This window comes from Pseudophryne corroboree, chromosome 6 (assembly GCF_028390025.1).
Source record: "Pseudophryne corroboree isolate aPseCor3 chromosome 6, aPseCor3.hap2, whole genome shotgun sequence".
Taxonomy (NCBI): domain Eukaryota; kingdom Metazoa; phylum Chordata; class Amphibia; order Anura; family Myobatrachidae; genus Pseudophryne; species Pseudophryne corroboree.
Window position 1 is genome coordinate 584,709,441 of NC_086449.1, and position 20,939 is coordinate 584,730,379.

Below are 20,939 nucleotides of genomic sequence, written 5' to 3' on the forward strand. Positions count from 1 at the left end.
TGGTTCAAGTGAAAAACTGATACCACCTTAGGGAGAAACTGGGGACGAGTCCTCAATTCTGCCCTATCCATATGGAAATCAGATAAGGACTTTTATATGACAATTCTGATACACGCCTGGCCGAAGCCAAGGCCAATAACATGACCACTTTCCGCGTGAGATATTTTAGATCCACGGTTTTTAGTGGTTCAAACCAATGTGATTTTAAGAAACTCAACACCACGTTGAGATCCCAAGGTGCCACTGGAGGCACAACCGTGGGCTGAATATGCAGCACTCCTTTTACAATGTCTGAACTTCAGGTACTGAAGCTAATTCTTTCTGGAAGAAAATCGACAGAGCCGAGATCTGTATCTTAATGGAGCCTAATTTTAGGCCCATAGACACTCCTGCTTGTAGGAAATGCAGAAATCGACCTAGTTGAAATTTCTCTGTTGGGGCCTTTTGTGGCCTCACACCAAGCAACATATTTCCGCCATATGCGGTGATAATGTTTTGCAGTTACATCTTTCCTGGCTTGAATCAGCGTAGGAATGACTTCCTCCGGAATGCCCTTTTCCTTTAGGATCCGGCGTTCAACCGCCATGCCATCAAAACGTAGCCGCGGTAAGTCTTGGAACAGACAGGGCCCCTGCTGCAGCAGGTCCTGTCTGAGCGGCAGAGGCCATGGGTCCTCTGATATAATTTCTTGAAGTTCTGGGTACCAGGCTCTTCTTGGCCAATCCGGAACCACGAGTATCGTTCTTACTCCTCGCCTTCTTATTATTCTCAGTACCTTTGGTATGAGAGGCAGAGGGGGGAACACATAAACCGACTGGTACACCCACGGTGTTACCAGAGCGTCCACAGCTATCGCCTGAAGGTCCCTTGACCTGGCGCAATATCTTTTATAGCTTTTTGTTGAGGCGGGACGCCTTCATGTCCACCTGTGGCCTTTCCCAATGGTGTACAATCCTTTGGAAGACTTCTGGATGAAGTCCCCACTCTCTCGGGTGGAAGTCGTGTCTGCTGAGAAGATCTGCTTCCCAGTTGTCCACTCCGGGAATGAACACTGCTGACAGTGCTAACACATGATTTTCCGCCCATCGGAGAATCCTTGTGGCTTCTGCCATCGCCATCCTGCTTCTTGTGCCGCCCTGTTGGTTTACATGGGCGACTGCCGTGATGTTGTCTGATTGGATCAGGACCGGCCGGTTTTGAAGCAGAGGCCTTGCCTGACTCAGGGCATTGTAAATGGTCCTCAGTTCCAGAATATTTATGTAGGGAAGTCACCTGACTTGACCAAAGTCCCTGGAAGCTTCTTCCCTGTGTGACTGCCCCCCAGCCTCAAAGGCTGGCATCCATGGTCACTAGGACCTAGTCCTGTATGTCGAACCTGCGGCCCTCTTGAAGATGGGCACTCTGCAGCCACTACAGTAGAGATACCCTGGTCCTTGGAGACAGGGTTATCAGCCGATGCATCTGAAGATGTGATCCGGACCACTTGTCTAACAGGTCCCCCTGAAAAGTTCTTGCATGGAACCTGCCGAATGGGATTGCTTCGTAGGAAGCTATCATTTTTCCCAGAACTCGCGTGCAATGATGCACCGATAACTGTTTTGGCTTCAGGAGGTCTCTGACTAGAGATGACAGCTCCTTGGCTTTCTCCTCCGGGAGAAACACTTATTTCTGGTCTGTGTCCAGAACCATCCCCAGGAACAGTAGACGTGTCATAGGAAATAGCTGTGTCTTTGGACTGTTTAGAATCCAACCGTGCTGTTGTAGCACTTTCCAAAATAGTGCTACCCCGACTAGCAACTGCTCCTTGGACCTCGCCCTTATAAGGAGATTGTCCAAGTACTGGATCATTAAAAACTCCCCTTTTTCGAAGGAGTATCATCATTCCGGCCATTACCTTGGTAACACCCTCGGTGCCATGTACAGTCCAAACGGCAGAGTCTGGACTTGGTAATGGTAATCCTGTACCACAAATCTGAGGTACTCCTGGCGAGGATAGTAAATGGGGACATGCAGGTAAGCATCCTTGATGTCCCGGGATACCATGTAATCCCCCTCGTCCAGGCTTGCAATAACCGCCCTGAGCGATTCCATCTTGAACTTGAATTTTTTTATGTATGTGTTCAAGGATTTTAAATATAAAAAAGGGTCACACCGAACCATGCGGTTTCGGTACCCCAAACCGTGTGGAATAGTAACCCCGTCCTAGTTGAAGTAGGGGCACCTTAAGTATTACCTGCTGGGAATACAGCTTATTAATTGCCTCTAGCACAGCCTCCCTGCCTGAGGGAGTTGTCGGCAAGGCATATTTGAGGAAACGGCGGGGGGAAGACATCTCGAATTCCAGCTTGTACCCCTGAAATACTACTTGAATGAAACAGGGATCCACCTGTGAGCGAGCCCACTGATCGCTGAAATTTTTGAGACGGCCCCCCACCGTACCTGGCTACACCTGTGGAGCCCCCGCGTCATGCTGTGGACTCAGAGGAAGCGAGAGAAGAATTATGATTCTGGGAACAGGCTGACTGGTGCAGCTTTTTCCCTCTTCCCTTGTCTCTGTACAGAAAGGAAGCGCCTTTGACCCGCTTGCTTTTCTGAAGCCGAAAGGACTGTACCTGATAATACAGTGCTTTCTTAGTCTGTGAGGAAAACTGAGATAAAAATATTTCTTCCCAGCTATTGCTGCGGATACGAGGTCCCAGAGACCATCCCCAAATAATTCCTCACCCTTATAAGGCAGAATCTCTATGCGCCTTTTAAAGTCAGCATCACCTGTCCAGTGACAGGTCTCTAATACCCTCCTGACAGAATGGACATTACATTCATTTTGGATGCCAGCCGGCAAAATATCCCTCTGTGCATCCCTCATATATAAGACGACGTCTTTAATATGTTCTCATGTTAGCAAACTAGTATGTTTGACAGGGTCACCGACCACGCTGCAGCAGCACGCTCTGCAGGTTTCAGTCTAGTACCTGAGTGTGTAAATACAGACTTCAGGATAGCCTCCTGCTTTTTATCAACAGGTACCTTCAAAGTGGCCGTTCCTAAAACGGCAGTGCCACCTATTTTGACAACCGTGTGAACGCCTTATCCACCCTAGGGGATATCTCCCAGCGTAACTTATCCTCTGGCGGGAAAAGGTACGCCATCAGTAACTTTTTAGAAATTACCAGTTTCTTATCAGGGGGAACCCACGCTTTTCACACACTTCATTCATTCATCTGATGGGGGAACAAAACACTGCCTGCTTTTTCTCCCCAAACATAAAAACCCATTTTTAGAGGTTAATGTCAGAAATGTGTAACACATTTTTTTTTGCCGGGATCAAGTCACGGATGTTCCTAGTGGATTGTGTATATGTCTCAACCTTGTCGACACTGGAGTCAGACTCCGTGTCGACATCTGTGTCTGCCATCTGAATGAGCGGGCGTTTTTGAGCCCCTGATGGCCTTTGAGACGCCTGGGCAGGCGCGGGCTAAGAAGCCGGCTGTCCCACTGCTGTTACGTCATCCACCCTTTTATGTAAGGAGTTGACACTGTCGGTTAATACCTTTCACCTAACCATCCACTCTGGTGTCGGCCCCACAGGGGGCGACATCACATTTATCGGCATCTGCTCCGTCACTATATAAGCCTCCTCCTCAAACATGTCGACACAGCTGTACCGACACACCGCACACACACAGGGAATGCTCTGACTGAGGACAGGACCCCACAAAGCCCTTTGGGGAGACAGAGAGAGAGTATGCCAGCACACACCAGAGCGCTATATAATGTGGGGATTAACACTATAACTGAGTGAATTTTCCCCCATAGCTGCTTGTATATACAATATTGCGCCTAAATTTAGTGCCCCCCCTCTCTTTTTAACCCTTTGAGCCTGAAAACTACAGGGGAGAGCCTGGGGAGCTTTCTTCCAGCTGCACTGTGAAGAGAAAATGGCGCCAGTGTGTCTGAGGGAGATAGCTCCGCCCCTTTTCCACGGCCTATTCTCCCGCTTTTTTCTGGATTCTGGCAGGGGTATTTACCACATATATAGCCTCTGGGGCTATATATTGTGGTATTTTTGCCAGCCAAGGTGTTTTTATTGCTGCTCAGGGCGCCCCCCCCAAGCGCCCTGCACCCTCAGTGACCGGAGTGTGAAGTGTGTATGAGGAGCAATGGCGCACAGCTGCAGTGCTGTGCGCTACCTTGGTGAAGACTGATGTCTTCTGCCGCCGATTTTCCGGACCTCTTCTTGCTTCTGGCTCTGTAAGGGGGACGGCGGCGCGGCTCCGGGACCGAACCCCAAGGACTGGGCCTGCGGTCGATCCCTCTGGAGCTAATGGTGTCCAGTAGCCTAAGAAGCCCAATCCGGCTGCAAGCAGGCGAGTTCGCTTCTTTTCCCCTTAGTCCCTCGCTGCAGTGAGCCTGTTGCCAGCAGGTCTCACTGAAAATAAAAAACCTAAATCTATACTTTCTTTCTAAGGGCTCAGGAGAGCCCCTAGTGTGCATCCAACCTCGGCCGGGCACAAGATCTAACTGAGGCTTGGAGGAGGGTCATAGTGGGAGGAGCCAGTGCACACCAGGTAGTCATAAATCTTTCTAGAGTGCCCAGCCTCCTTCGGAGCCCGCTATTCCCCATGGTCCTTTCGGAGTTCCCAGCATCCACTAGGACGTCAGAGAAATTGAGTTTCCAATTTAATGGTAAACTAGGGTTTAGCATTCTAAACGATTATTAGGAATTTGGATTAGTTGAGGAGTGAGGAGGGTGAGTGGGAGTAGTGCATAGGAACAGCTAACACTATTTTAGAGGATTTTAACACAACTATGCAAAATTAAATTTTCAGAGATCCTCTCATACAAACCTGACTACAACCAGGGAATGCACATACTGTAATCAGAAATATGTGAGCTCTATTTATTTGGGTACAATTAATTCTGGATGCATTAACTGCGGTTCCAAATCTAAACCCCCGGACTCAGGGCCTAATTCTGCATAGAATGTAGATGTGCAAAAAACCGCACATCTACGATCCATTACTCTGACATGCGGTGGGACGCCCAGCACAGGGCAAGTCCACCCCAGATGCCGGATCCAGCCTCCCCCTGCACACATGAGATCCAGCCCTCCCCCTGCACACATGAGATCCAGCCCTCCCCCTGCACACATGAGATCCAGCCCACCCCCCCTGCACGGCGACGACGATGCTTTTGCATGTTTAGGGTAGCCCTCTGCCTAGCTGCGAAGGCAGATGATGACCCGCCATTTTTCGAGTTGCATCGGCTGTGTGACATGTCATGCAGCCGCCACGCCCAGCAAATGGTCTGGACACGCCACCGTTGTCCAGACCGTGCTCCCCCCAACTACGCTGCGATGCCCCTTATACGTCAATCAGGCAAAGGCATTCGCAGATGTGACATGCCGTCGCATCTCACTGTGTGCGCATGCGAAGTGCGGCTTCTGCGTGTGCGCACACTTTACAGGGCATCAGCATGCCAGGTTTTTCTCCACTTTCTGTCTGAAAGTGGTATGGATAATCACAGCATGCACTTGCTGGCTTGATTCTCTTAACAAAAAACAGTCATCTGAACTGTTTAAACAAACAGAGTGAACATTATATTATACACCACATTCTTTATTAATTCCTTTACATTTTCTTTTTATTGACTTATTCCAGATTACTGAAGATAAGTTACATTACCGGCCATTGTACATGAAATACAAGCATCACAGAAATGAGATAAACATGAAGCGATGCTATGCTGCATGCTCTGCTCCACAGAATAATACCTCTATATCTATGTAAATATTAGCTTGTTACTGGAAGCATCCGCTAGCAGCTGGATTCCATTTCCCAGCAACCTTTCAGTCCTCCCTGCCAATCACAAATCACTTAACACACAGGTCTGCAAACTCAGTCCTCATTACCCCACTCAGTACATGTTTTGCAGGTCTCCTCACAGACTCACAAGTGAAGTAATTAACTCCACCTGTGGACCTTTTAAAATGTGTCTGAGTAATTAATACACCTGTGCACCTGCTGGGTTACCTGCAAAACATGCACTGTGTGGGGTAATGAGGACAGAGTTTGCAGACCTATGACTTAACACATTGCCAATGCCATACATCTCCTCTCTCACACATCATACCTTCTGAGAGGGACTCTGACTGCTCCAGCATGCTCAGGAGCCTGCCGTCTCGTCCTGCAGATGCCTGCTAGAAAAAGGCATATATAGCTGTCACATATAGAGTAGCAGGCAAAATTCCTCACATGTCCTGACTAATATGCAGACCAGATTCCTAAAGAAAACAAACGTATACCCTTTTTTCCAGTGGCATATATACCCCGGGTTTTTGCAAATGGACGCATATAAAACAGGATTCTGGTCAGTGAAAAAGAAGACTACCTGAGACTGAGACCTGCTCCAAACCAGGATCGCGGAGCCGAGACCCAGGAATTTGCCAGGTTGAAAGACCCAGCAATTTTCCAGGTTGCAGTGGAATAGTGGTAGAACACAAAAACCCCTTGCTAGCCAGGAAGCAGCTCACACTGCTATAATATGCAGCATCCATCATTAAATAACGATGTTGATTAAATTCCAATCAACAATCCTTAACTACAGGTCATGTCAGTCTGTGCAAAAAGGTCACTAAATAAATTAGGCACACAATAAAATAGACTCTTCTGTGCATGTTTAACCCCCCCCCCCCCCCAGAAAACATGGGGTAATTGAGGACCGGAGAGGAGAGAACCCCGTAGAGGTACTCAAAATTAACATATGCAGGTGTTAACCATATTTTTAGCAGTGATGAAATAAGGGAGGACCACTAGTTGTTTCCCCCTTACAAACACTAAAAGCCAATGCTGCTCTTACAACATTTGTACATCAATACATTATATCCGACACTGGTATAACATATACAATAAGGTGCAAAAGTTTTAGGCAGGTGTGGAAAAAAATGCTGCAAAGTAAGAATGCTTTCAAAAATAGAGGTGTTAATTTATTCTGATCAATTAATAAAATGCAAAGTGAATGAACAGAAGAGAAATCTAAATCAGATCAATATTTGGTGTGACCACCCTTTGCCTTCAAAACAGCATCATAAGGGAAACTTCTATATTTGTGGGTAACGATAATAAGAATTTACTTACCGATAATTCTATTTCTCATAGTCCGTAGTGGATGCTGGGGACTCCGTAAGGACCATGGGGAATAGCGGCTCCGCAGGAGACTGGGCACAAAGTAAAAAGCTTTAGGACTACCTGGTGTGCACTGGCTCCTCCCCCTATGACCCTCCTCCAAGCCTCAGTTAGGATACTGTGCCCGGACGAGCGTACACAATAAGGAAGGATTTTGAATCCCGGGTAAGACTCAAACCAGCCACACCAATCACACCGTACAACTTGTGATCTGAACCCAGTTAACAGCATGATAACAAAAGGAGCCTCTGAAAAGATGGCTCACAACAATAATAACCCGATTTTTGTAACAATAACTATGTACAAGTATTGCAGACAATCCGCACTTGGGATGGGCGCCCAGCATCCACTACGGACTATGAGAAATAGAATTATCGGTAAGTAAATTCTTATTTTCTCTAACGTCCTAAGTGGATGCTGGGGACTCCGTAAGGACCATGGGGATTATACCAAAGCTCCCAAACGGGCGGGAGAGTGCGGATGACTCTGCAGCACCGAATGAGAGAACTCCAGGTCCTCCTCAGCCAGGGTATCAAATTTGTAGAATTTAGCAAACGTGTTTGCCCCTGACCAAGTAGCTGCTCGGCAAAGTTGTAAAGCCGAGACCCCTCGGGCAGCCGCCCAAGATGAGCCCACTTTCATTGTGGAATGGGCTTTTACAGATTTTGGCTGTGGCAGGCCTGCCACAGAATGTGCAAGCTGAATTGTACTACAAATCCAACGAGCAATCGTCTGCTTAGAAGCAGGAGCACCCAGCTTGTTGGGTGCATACAGGATAAACAGCGAGTCAGATTTTCTGACTCCAGCCGTCCTGGAAACATATATTTTCAGGGCCCTGACTACGTCTAGCAACTTGGAATCCTCCAAGTCCCTAGTAGCCGCAGGCACCACAATAGGCTGGTTTAAGTGAAATGCTGAAACCACCTTAGGAAGAAATTGAGGCCGAGTCCTCAATTCTGCCCTATCCGTATGAAAAATTAGGTAAGGGCTTTTATAGGATAAAGCCGCCAATTCTGATACACGCCTGGCTGAAGCCAGGGCTAACATCATTACCACTTTCCATGTGAGATATTTTAAGTCCACAGTGGTGAGTGGTTCAAACCAATGTGATTTTAGGAATCCCAAAACTACATTGAGATCCCAAGGTGCCACTGGAGGCACAAAAGGAGGCTGTATATGCAGTACCCCCTTGACAAATGTCTGAACTTCAGGAACTGAAGCTAGTTCTTTTTGGAAGAATATTGACAGGGCCGAAATTTGAACCTTAATGGACCCTAATTTTAGGCCCATAGACAGTCCTGTTTGCAGGAAATGCAGGAAACGACCCAGTTGAAATTCCTCTGTAGGGGCCTTCCTGGCCTCACACCACGCAACATATTTACGCCAAATACGGTGATAATGTTGCACAGTTACATCCTTCCTGGCTTTGATCAGGGTAGGGATGACTTCATCCGGAATGCCTTTTTCCTTCAGGATCCGGCGTTCAACCGCCATGCCGTCAAACGCAGCCGCGGTAAGTCTTGAAACAGACATGGTCCCTGCTGGAGCAGGTCCTTTCTTAGAGGTAGAGGCCACGGGTCTTCCGTGAGCATCTCTTGAAGTTCCGGGTACCAAGTCCTTCTTGGCCAATCCGGAGCCACGAGTATAGTCTTTACTCCTCTCCTTCTTATGATTCTCAATACCTTGGGTATGAGAGGTAGAGGAGGGAACACATACACTGATCGGTACACCCACGGTGTTACCAGAGCGTCCACAGCTATTGCCTGAGGGTCCCTTGACCTGGCGCAATATCTGTCCAGTTTTTTGTTGAGGCGGGACGCCATCATGTCCACCTTTGGTTTTTCCCAACGGTTCACAATCATGTGGAAGACTTCTGGGTGAAGTCCCCACTCCCCCGGGTGGAGATCGTTGTCCACTCCCGGAATGAACACTGCTGACAGTGCTATCACATGATTTTCCGCCAAGCGAAGAATCCTTGCAACTTCCGTCATTGCCCTCCTGCTTCTTGTACCGCCCTGTCTGTTTACGTGGGCGACTGCCGTGATGTTGTCCGACTGGATCAACACCGACTGACCCTGAAGCAGAGGCCTTGCCTGACTTAGGGCATTGTAAATGGCCCTTAGTTCCAGGATATTTATGTGAAGTGACGTTTCCATGCTTGACCACAAGCCCTGGAAATTTCTTCCCTGTGTGACTGCTCCCCAGCCTCTCAGGCTGGCATCCGTGGTCACCAGGACCCAATCCTGAATGCCGAATCTGCGGCCCTCTAGGAGATGAGCACTCTGTAACCACCACAGGAGAGACACCCTTGTCCTTGGAGACAGGGTTATCCGCTGATGCATTTGAAGATGCGATCCGGACCATTTGTCCAGCAGATCCCACTGAAAAGTTCTTGCGTGGAATCTGCCGAATGGAATCGCTTCGTAAGAAGCCACCATCTTTCCCAGGACCTTTGTGCATTGATGCACTGACACCTGGCCTGGTCTTAGGAGGTTCCTGACTAGGTCGGATTACTCCCTGGCTTTCCCCTCCGGGAGAAACACCTTTTTCTGTACTGTGTCCAGAATCATCCCTAGGAACAGCAGACGTGTCGTCGGAATCAGCTGCGATTTTGGAATATTTAGAATCCAACCGTGCTGTCGTAGTACGATTTGAGATAGTGCTACTCCGACCTCTAACTGTTCTCTGGACCGTGCCCTTATCAGGAGATCGTCCAAGTAAGGGATAATTAAGACGCCTTTTCTTCGAAGAAGAATCATCATTTCGGCCATTACCTTGGTAAAGACCCGGGGTGCCGTGGACAATCCAAACGGCAGCGTCTGAAACTGATAATGACAGTTCTGTACCACAAACCTGAGGTACCCTTGGTGAGAAGGGCAAATTGGGACATGGAGGTAAGCATCCTTGATGTCCAGAGACACCATATAGTCCCCTTCTTCCAGGTTCGCTATCACTGCTCTGAGTGACTCCATCTTGAACTTGAACCTTCTTATGTAAGTGTTCAAGGATTTCAGATTTAAAATGGGTCTCACCGAGCCGTCCGGCTTCGGTACCACAAACAGCGTGGAATAATACCCCTTTCCCTGTTGTAGGAGGGGTACCTTGATTATCACCTGCTGGGAATACAGCTTGTGAATGGCTTCCAATATCGCCTCCCTGTCGGGGGGAGACGTTGGTAAAGCAGACTTCAGGAACCGGCGAGGGGGAGACGTCTCGAATTCCAATTTGTACCCCTGCGATACTACCTGCAGGATCCAGGGGTCCACTTGCGAGTGAGCCCACTGCGCGCTGAAAATCTTGAGACGGGCCCCCACCGTGCCGGAGTCCGCTTGTAAGGCCCCAGCGTCATGCTGAGGACTTGGCAGAAGCGGGGGAGGGCTTCTGTTCGTGGGAAGAGGCTGTCTGCTGCAGTCTTTTTCCCCTTCCTCTGCCCCGGGGCAGATATGAGTGTCCTTTTGCCCGCTTGCCCTTATGGGGACGAAAGGACTGAGCCTGAAAAGACGGTATCTTTTTCTGCTGCGAGGTGACTTGGGGTAGAAAGGTGGATTTCCCGGCCGTTGCCGTGGTCACCAAGTCCGATAGACCGACCCCAAATAACTCCTCCCCTTTATACGGCAATACTTCCATATGCCGTTTGGAATCCGCATCCCCTGACCACTGTCGCGTCCATAATCCTCTTCTGGCAGAAATGGACATCGCACTTACTCTTGATGCCAGAGTGCAAATATCCCTCTGTGCATCTCGCATATATAGAAACGCATCTTTTAAACGCTCTATAGTCAATAATATATTGTCCCTGTCCAGGGTATCAATATTTTCAGTCAGGGAATCCGACCAAGCCACCCCAGCACTGCACATCCAGGCTGAGGCGATTGCTGGTCGCAGTATAATACCAGTATGTGTGTATATACTTTTTAGGACATTTTCCAGCTTCCTATCAGCTGGTTCCTTGAGGGCGGCCGTATCAGGAGACGGTAACGCCACTTGTTTTGATAAGCGTGTGAGCGCCTTATCCACCCTAGGGGGTGTTTCCCAGCGCGCCCTAACCTCTGGCGGGAAAGGGTATAATGCCAATAATTTTTTTAGAAATTAGCAGTTTTTTATCGGGGGAAACCCACGCTTCATCACACACCTCATTTAATTCATCTGATTCAGGAAAAACTACGGGTAGTTTTTTCACCCCACATAATACCCTTTTTTGTGGTACTTGTAGTATCAGAAATGTTCAAAACCTCCTTCATTGCCGTGATCATGTAACGTGTAGCCCTACAGGAAAATACGTTTGTTTCTTCACCGTCGACACTGGAGTCAGTGTCCGTGTCTGTGTCTGTATCGACCTGATGTAACGGGCGCTTTAGAGCCCCTGACGGTGTTTGAGACGCCTGTACAGGTATTAACTGATTATCCGGCTGTCTCATGTCGTCAACAGACTTTTGTAAAGTGCTGACACTATCACGTAATTCTTTCCATAAGATCATTCAGTCAGGTGTCGACTCCCTAGAGGGTGACATCACTAATACAGGCAATTGCTCCGCCTCCACAACATTTTCCTCCTCATACATGTCGACACAACGTACCGACACACCGCACACACACAGGGAATGCTCTGATAGAGGACAGGACCCCACTAGCCCTTTGGGGAGACAGAGGGAGAGTTTGCCAGCACACACCAGAGCGCTATATATATACAGGGATAACCTTATACAAGTGTTTTTCCCTAATATAGCTGCTGTATATCTTTATATGCCAATTTTATGCCCCCCCTCTCTTGTTTTACCCTGTTTCTGTAGTGCAGGACTGCAGGGGAGAGTCAGGGAGCCTTCCTCCAACGGAGCTGTGAGGAAAAAATGGCGCCAGTGTGCTGAGGAGATAGGCTCCGCCCCCTTTTCGGCGGCCTTTCTCCCGCTTTTTTATTGTAATTTAGGCAGGGGTTAAATACATCCATATAGCCCAGGAGCTATATGTGATGTATTTTTAGCCAAAAAAAGGTATTTCTATTGCGTCTCAGGGCGCCCCCCCCAGCGCCCTGCACCCTCAGTGACCGGAGTGTGAAGTGTGCTGAGAGCAATGGCGCACAGCTGCGGTGCTGTGCGCTACCTTAATGAAGACAGGACGTCTTCTGCCGCCGATTTTCCGGACTCTTCAGTCTTCTGGCTCTGTAAGGGGGACGGCGGCGCGGCTCCGGGACCCATCCATGGCTGGGCCTGTGATCGTCCCTCTGGAGCTAATGTCCAGTAGCCTAAGAAGCCCAATCCACTCTGCACGCAGGTGAGTTCGCTTCTTCTCCCCTTAGTCCCTCGATGCAGTGAGCCTGTTGCCAGCAGGTCTCACTGAAAGTAAAAAACCTACTTTAAACTTTTTCTCTAAGCAGCTCAGGAGAGCCACCTAGTATGCACCCTTCTCGTTCGGGCACAAAATCTTAACTGAGGCTTGGAGGAGGGTCATAGGGGGAGGAACCAGTGCACACCAGCTAGTCCTAAAGCTTTTACTTTGTGCCCAGTCTCCTGCGGAGCCGCTATTCCCCATGGTCCTTACGGAGTCCCCAGCATCCACTTAGGACGAAAACAGTGTTTCCTCTGTCGCACTACTGCGGGACATCTAACGCCATTTACCTTTACACTCTGCAGACGACTGTTATGGTTTATACTCTGTCTACCTGTCCCGTAAATCACTAGCATCTTGCTACAAATTCAATGGTCCTCACAGTTTGTGATCACTTACTTCAATGGGGGTTCCACATGGTAAGTTGACTTTAGGGGCTCAAGCACTGAACCTTACCCCACCCACTGCTCTTGTCATCATTTCATATGCCTGCTCAGTATTGTATCCTGTGTGCTATGCTATATATTTTTCTTTAATATGTACAGAACTTACACTTCAACAGCTAAACTACCAATAACCTTTACATATTTACCTACAGAATTCTAAGCATCAGGCTAATGTTAAACTATATAGTCTTTTTAATGTATATAATTTGCGAACATCTGAAGTTTAATGTATTTCTATCTAAAAGTCTTTTACTAACACCCCACCAGAGAATAATGAATGAACACACTATAACATTGCATAAAACCTCCTACGAAATTAACGCACTATCACTGAACTACATTCTTCCATTTATCGACACTGTAGCCAGCACTTACTTAGGGTCAAGTGACCAGATCGTATGTGGACAGATGATGACAGAGATACAGCAAGCCATCCTTACTTGCCTGGTCCTAATCAACTTCTAAAATATTTGGATCAACCTCTCAGTGTACATTTTGGACCCATTTACATTGAGGTGTATGTATGGCTTGCTTGGTCTAAAACAGTGGTGGGGAACCTTTTTTCTACCAAGGGCCATTTTGGATATTTATAAAATACTTCGGGGGCCATACAAAAATTATCAACTTAAAAATTAGCCTGCCCCCCAGTAGTTATGCCAAAAAATGGGTGTGGCCAATTAAACTGGGACTTGATACACATATGCCCCCAATAGTGCAGTATCAGATACACATATGCCGCCACAGTGCCAGATACACAAAAGCCCCACAGTGCCAGATACACAAGTGCCCCACAGTGCCAGATACACAAATGCCCCAAAGTGCCAGATACACATTGCCTCACACTTGCGCGCGCCCCCCCCCCCCCCCACTGTGCTGCTCTCTGCTGCTGCTGTGTGTCATGGGAGGTGAGGAGAGCGCAGCACGCGCCTCTCCTGCCCCTTAGTGCTCCGTCCGGCGGCGGCGTCTCAGCTGTCCGGGCAGGGAGGTAAGCGCAGCTACATCGGGCGGTGGCGTGTAGGACTTCAAACCAGCCGCCATTTTGTGAGCCAATCAGAGTTCGCGGAACGGCAGTGGCGGCTCCTAATTGGCTGCCGGTCCGCGAGCTCTGATTAGCTCACGAACCGGCGGCTGGTTTGAGATCCTACCCGCCGCTGCGCTCTCCTCCCTGCCTTGACAGCTGAGACACACCGCCGCTGGACTGAGGGGCGGCGTGTCTCGCTGACACACAGCAGCGGTTTGGCTGGAACAAACAGCTTTGCGGGCCTTATACGGTCCGTGGGCCGGAGGTTCCCCACCCCTGGTTTAAAACATCAGGCAGAATTACACCATGTATGGATATCTTTTTGTCAGTCACTACCGAGAGAACTAGGACTCAGCCTTCCAAAACATGAAAGTCGTATTACACATTGGGGCAGATGTATTAACCTCGAGAAAACATAAGGAAGTGATGAAGTGGTGATAAGTGCAAGGTGATAAACGCACCAGCCAATCAGCTCCAATATGCAAATTGACAGTTAGGAGCTGGTTGGTGCGTTTATCCCTGGTTTATCACTTCCTTATGCTTTCTCCAGGTTAATACATCTGCCTCAAAGTGTGCTTGTCATGTACAGGTCTTCAGGATGGGTTCCAATATATAGACAATGACTAAGTCAACATGCATTAGGTCTACACTGACAAAAGGTCGACAGGTACAAAAGGTCAACACAACTTTTTAAGGTTTTTTTTTTTTTACAACTTTTTCATACTTTCCCATCCACGTGTACTACAATTGGGAAAAGTAAACTTGCAGTATGATGGGCGAAGCGAACCTTGCAAGGGGATGCGGTACACAAATTGGAGTTCCTTGTGCTCTGTCGGTGAAAACACCATACACAAGAAAAAAAACTATTATGGCGTGTCAACCTTTTATGTGTTGACCACTTGCCGTGCTGACCTTCTGTACCTGTCGACCTTTCGCAGTGTTGACTTAATTATAGATTTTCTATACCACACCCCTTCAGGATTTGCAATAAGGGCAATTTTTTTTATTTATTTAATAAATTCTTTATTTTCAAGAAAAGTTTCAATACACAGAAATAATTTCAGCAAATACAAAGCATACGATTCCATAAAACCCAAAGTTGAAAATATCACATTGCAACAGAATCACGGCATCCTAGAGTATCAGAATTTTATCTCACAGCACCCCTAGGCCAAAAGATTCTTATTTAGAAATTCAGGGGGAAAAATACATGAAAAATTGTACATTTCGTTTATATATCATCCTTAGGTACAATTATGTAGCAAGGACAGTTTTCCCTTCTGTTTTTCTGCATATGATTGGAAGCCACAAGCAGTGGTTTTGCCTATTACATTTTACCATAAATAATTTGAATTGGGTCCTGAACCACCATCCAAGGCACCCTTCCATGCTCCCCGATGCACCCCAGGGTGTCATGGCATATAGTTTGGAAGCCACTGCATTAGCATATAAACATTAAACCTCTAAGACAAACAAGAATATAATGAAAAGAAATAGTAGAAAGGAAAAAGAAAGAACTAAAGGGGGGTCCGGAGAGGAAGGAAGATAGACATACATACTGTACCATGCAGGTGCACCACAAGACGTCAGGAAATCAGCTGAGAAAATACAGGGAATAATAGTCACTGTATTAACCGCTTACAAAGCAGTGAGGATCCAGAGCCTTAGGAGTGAGGTTCCAGAGCCTTATAAGTGTCAGAGGTTTTAAACAGAGCCAACTAAACCACACAGCTGTTAATGCAGTATGTTTAAGGGGCACAGAAAATAAGATATTAAACCTACCGGTAAATCTTTTTCTCGTAGTTCGTAGAGGATGCTGGGACTCCGTAAGGACCATGGGGATAGACGGGCTCCGCAGGAGACATGGGCACTTTAAGAAAGACTTTGACTCTGGGTGTGCACTGGCTCCTCCCTCTATGCCCCTCCTCCAGACCTCAGTTAGAGAAACCGTGCCCAGAGGAGACGGACAGTACAAGGAAAGGATTTTTGTAATCCAAGGACAAGATTCATACCAGCCACACCAATCACACCGTATAACTTGTGATATACTACCCAGTTAACAGCATGAAAAAACAACACAGCATCAGTCCAAGACCGATGAAACTATAACATAACCCTTGTGTAAGCAATAACTATATACAAGTCTTGCAGAAGTAGTCCGCACTTGGGACGGGCGCCCAGCATCCTCTACGGACTACGAGAAAAAGATTTACCGGTAGGTTTAAAATCTTATTTTCTCTAACGTCCTAGATGATGCTGGGACCCCATAAGGACCATGGGGATTATACCAAAGCTCCCAAACGGGCGGGAGAGTCCGGACGACTCTGCAGCACTGATTGAGCAAACAGGAGGTCCTCCTCAGTCAGGGTATCAAACTTATAACACTTTGCAAAGGTGTTTGACCCCGACCAAGTAGCAGCTCGACACAGCTGTAGTGCCGAGACCCCTCGGGCAGCCGCCCAAGACGAACCCACCTTCCTAGTGGAATGGGCCTTAACCGATTTTGGCAACGGCAATCCTGCCGTAGAATGCGCCTGCTGGATCGTGTCACAGATCCAGCGAGCAATAGTCTGCTTTGAAGCAGGACCGCCAACTTTGTTGGCTGCATACAGGACAAACAGTGCTTCTGTTTTTCTGATCCTAGCCGTTCTGGCCACGAAAATTTTCAAAGCCCTGACCACATCAAGGGACTCGGAATCCTCCAAGTCACAAGTAGCCACAGGCACGACAATAGGTTGGTTCATATGAAAGGATGAGACCACCTTAGGTAGGAATTGAGGACGGGTCCGCAACTCCGCTCTATCCATATGAAAAACCAGATAGGGGCTTTTATGTGATAAAGCCGCCAATTCCGAAACTCGCCTAGCCGAAGCAAAGGCCAACAACATGACTACCTTCCAAGTGAGATATTTCAACTCCACTGTTTTCAGTGGTTCACACCAATGAGACTTACGGAAACTCAACACCACGTTAAGGTCCCAAGGCGCCACCGGAGGTACAAAAGGAGGCTGAATATGCAGTACTCCCTTCACAAAAGTCTGTACTTCAGGTAAAGAGGCCAATTCCTTTTGAAAGAAAATGGATAAGGCCAAAATTTGAACTTTAATGGAGCCTAATTTTAGGCCCAAATTCACTCCAGTTTGTAGGAAGTGAAGAAAACGGCCTAGATGGAATTCCTCCGTAGGAGCATTCCTGGCCTCACACCTTTATTAGCGTAGGAATGACCTCAGCCGGAATACCCTTTTCCGCTAGGATCCGGCGTTCAACCGCCATGCCGTCAAACGCAGCCGCGGTAAGTCTTGGAACAGACAGGGACCTTGTTGTAACAGGTCCTGCCTTAGAGGAAGAGGCCACGGATCTTTTGTGAGCATTTCTTGCAGACGGATACCAGGTCCTTCGTGGCCAATCTGGAACAATGAGAATTGTTCTCACTCCTCTTTTTCTTATTATCCTCAACACCTTGGGTATGAGAGGAAGAGGAGGAAACACATATACCGACTGGAACACCCACGGTGTCACTAGGGCGTCCACAGCTACCGCCTGAGGGTCTCTTAACCTGGCGCAATACCTTTGTAGCTTTTTGTTGAGACGGGATGCCATCATGTCTATTTGGGGTAGTCCCCACCGACTTGCAATCTGCGCGAAGACTTCCTGATGAAGTCCCCACTCTCCCGGATGCAGATCGTGTCTGCTGAGGAAGTCTGCTTCCCAGTTGTCCACTCCCGGAATGAACACTGCTGACAGAGCGCTTACATGATTCTCCGCCCAGCGAAGAATTCTGGTGGCTTCCGCCATTGCCACTCTGCTCCTTGTTCCGCCTTGGCGGTTTACATGAGCTACTGTGGTGATGTTGTCTGACTGGATCAGAACTGGTCGATTGCGAAGTAAGATCTCCGCTTGACGTAGGGCGTTGTATATGGCCCTTAGTTCCAGGATGTTGATGTGAAGACAAGTCTCTCGACTTGACCAAAGTCCATGGAAATTTCTTCCCTGTGTGACTGCTCCCCAACTTCGGAGGCTCGCGTCCGTGGTCACCAGGATCCAGTCCTGAATGCCGAACCTGCGGCCCTCTAGAAGGTGAGCACTGTTTAGCCACCACAGGAGAGATACTCTGGCCCTGGGGGACAGGGTGATCCGCTGATGCAGGTGCAGATGCGACCCGGACCATTTGTCCAACAGGTCCCATTAGAAGGTCCTTGCATGGAATCTGCCGTATGGAATGGCTTCGTATGTTGCCACCATCTTTCCCAGAACTTGAGTGCAATGATGTATTGACACTTGTTTTGGTTTCAATAGGTTCATGACTAGAGTCATGAGTTCCTGCGCTTTTTCCGTCGGAAGAAAATCCCTCTTCTGGTCTCTGTCCAGAATCATGCCCAAGAAGGGCAGACGAGTTGTAGGATTCAGCTGCGACTTTGGAATATTGAGAATCCAGCCGTGTCGCTGTAACACATTCAGTGAAAGTGATACGCTGTTCAGCAACTTCTCCCGTGATCTCGCTTTTATGAGGAGATCGTCCAAGTATGGGATAATTGTGACACCCTGCTTGCGTAGGAGCACCATCATTTCCGCCATTACCTTGGTGAAAATTCTCGGGGCCGTGGAAAGCCCAAACGGCAACGTCTGAAATTGGTAATGACAATCCTGTACCGCAAACCTCAGGTACGCCTGATGAGGAGGATATATGGGAACATGCAGGTATGCATCCTTTATGTCCAGAGATACCAAAAAATCTCCCCCTTCTAGTCTGGCGATGACCGCCCTGAGCGATTCCATCTTGAACATGAACCGTTTTAAGTAAAGGTTCAGGGATTTTAAATTTAAAATGGGTCTGACCGAACCGTCCGGTTTCGGGACCGCAAACAGAGTTGAGTAGTACCCCTGCCCTCTTTGAAGCAGGGGTACCTCTACCACCACTTGTTGAAGACACAATTTGTGAATCGCATGTAACACTATCTCCCTTTCCAGGGGGTGTTTCGGTAGGGCCGATTTGAAAAACCGGCAAGGAGGCACCTCTTCGAATTCCAGCTTGTAACCCTGGGAAACAATTTCTATTGCCCATGGATCCACCTGTGAGTGGACCAAGACGTGGCTGAACAGTCGAAGACGTGCCCCCACAGGAGCGGACTCCCTCAGGCCGGGGAGGACTTCTGTTCCTGGGAACTAGCTGTGTTGTGCAGCTTTTTCCCCCTGCCCTTACCTCTGGCAAGTAAGGACGATCCACGTGCTCTCTTGCTTTTATTGGAACGAAAGGACTGCATTTGATAATGAGGCGCTTTCTTAGATTGTGAGGGAATATATGGCAAAAAAATAAGATTTTACTTACCGGTAAATCTATTTCTCGTAGTCCGTAGTGGATGCTGGGGACTCCGTAAGGACCATGGGGAATAGACGGGCTCCGCAGGAGACAGGGCACCCCAAGAAAGAATTTGGATTCTGGTGTGTTCTGGCTCCTCCCTCTATGTCCCTCTCCTCCAGACCTCAGTTAGAGAAACTGTGCCCGGAAGAGCTGACAGTACAAGGAAAGGATTTTGGAATCCAGGGCAAGACTCATACCAGTCACACCGTATAACTTGTGATAAACATACCCAGTTAACAGTATGAACAACAACGGAGCATCAGATCAACCCTGATGCAACCAAACATAACCCTTATTTAAGCAATAACTATATACAAGTATTACAGAAGAAGTCCGCACTTGGGACGGGTGCCCAGCATCCACTACGGACTACGAGAAATAGATTTACCGGTAAGTAAAATCTTATTTTCTCTAACGTCCTAGTGGATGCTGGGGACTCCGTAAGGACCATGGGGATTATACCAAAGCTCCCAAACGGGCGGGAGAGTGCGGATGACTCTGCAGCACCGAATGAGCAAACACAAGGTCCTCCTCAGCCAGGGTATCAAACTTGTAAAACTTTTCAAAAGTGTTCGAACCTGACCAAGTAGCTGCTCGGCAAAACTGTAATGCCGAGACCCCTCGGGCAGCCGCCCAAGAAGAGCCCACCTTCCTTGTGGAGTGGGCTTTTACTGATTTTGGAAGCGGCAATCCAGCCGCAGAATGAGTCTGCTGAATCGTGTTACAGATCCAGCGAGCAATAGTTTGCTTTGAAGCAGGAGCACCCAGCTTGTTGGATGCATACAGGATTAACAGCGACTCAGTTTTCCTGACTCTACCCGTTCTGGCTACCTAAACCTTCAAAGCCCTGACCACATGTAGTAACTCGGAATCCTCCAAATCACGAGTAGCCACAGGCACCACAATAGGTTGGTTCATATGAAAGGATGACACCACCTTTGGCAGAAATTGTGGACGAGTCCGCAATTCTGCCCCGTCCATATGGAAAACCAGATAGGGCTTTTATGTGACAAAGCCGCTAATTCTGACACACGCCTAGCTGACGCCAAGGCTAACAGCATGACCACCTTCCACGTGAGAAATTTTAACTCCACGGTTTTGAGTGGCTCAAACCAGTGTGACTTCAGGAAACTCAACACCACGTTAAGATCCCAAGGTGCCACTGGAGGCACAAAAGGGGGCTGAATATGCAGCACTCCCTTTACAAACGTCTGAACTTCAGGAAGAGAAGCCAGGTCTTTTTGAAAGAAAATGGATAGAGCCGAAATCTGGACCTTAATGGAACCCAATTTCAGGCCCAAAGTCACTCCCGACTGTAGGAAGTGAATGCAACGGCCCAGCTGGAATTCCTCCGTAGGGGCATTCCAGGCCTGACACCAAGCAACATATTTTCGCCATATACGGTGATAATGTTGAGCCGTCACATCCTTCCTAGCCTCTATCAGCGTAGGAATGACCTCATCCGGAATACCTTTTTCTGCTAGGATCCGGCGTTCAACCGCCATGCCGTCAAACGCAGCCGCGGTAAGTCTTGGAACAGACAGGGCCCCTGTTGCACAAGTCCTGTCTTAGAGGCAGAGGCCACGGGTCCTCTGTGAGCATTTCTT

General features: G+C 48.1%; 1 protein-coding gene across 6 annotated transcripts in view; it reads right to left on the minus strand.

Moving 5' to 3' along the window:
* Positions 1-20,939, minus strand: part of UIMC1 (ubiquitin interaction motif containing 1) — a 482,965-nt gene that overhangs the window by 9,887 nt on the left and 452,139 nt on the right. For 5 of the 6 annotated variants that reach the window (XM_063927938.1, XM_063927936.1, XM_063927941.1 and 2 more), the window contains one exon: positions 6,133-6,199. In XM_063927938.1, coding sequence (XP_063784008.1) covers positions 6,133-6,199 — 67 coding nt within the window. The remainder of the gene's footprint in view (positions 1-6,132; positions 6,200-20,939) is intronic. The other variant, XM_063927937.1, reaches the window with a different exon arrangement.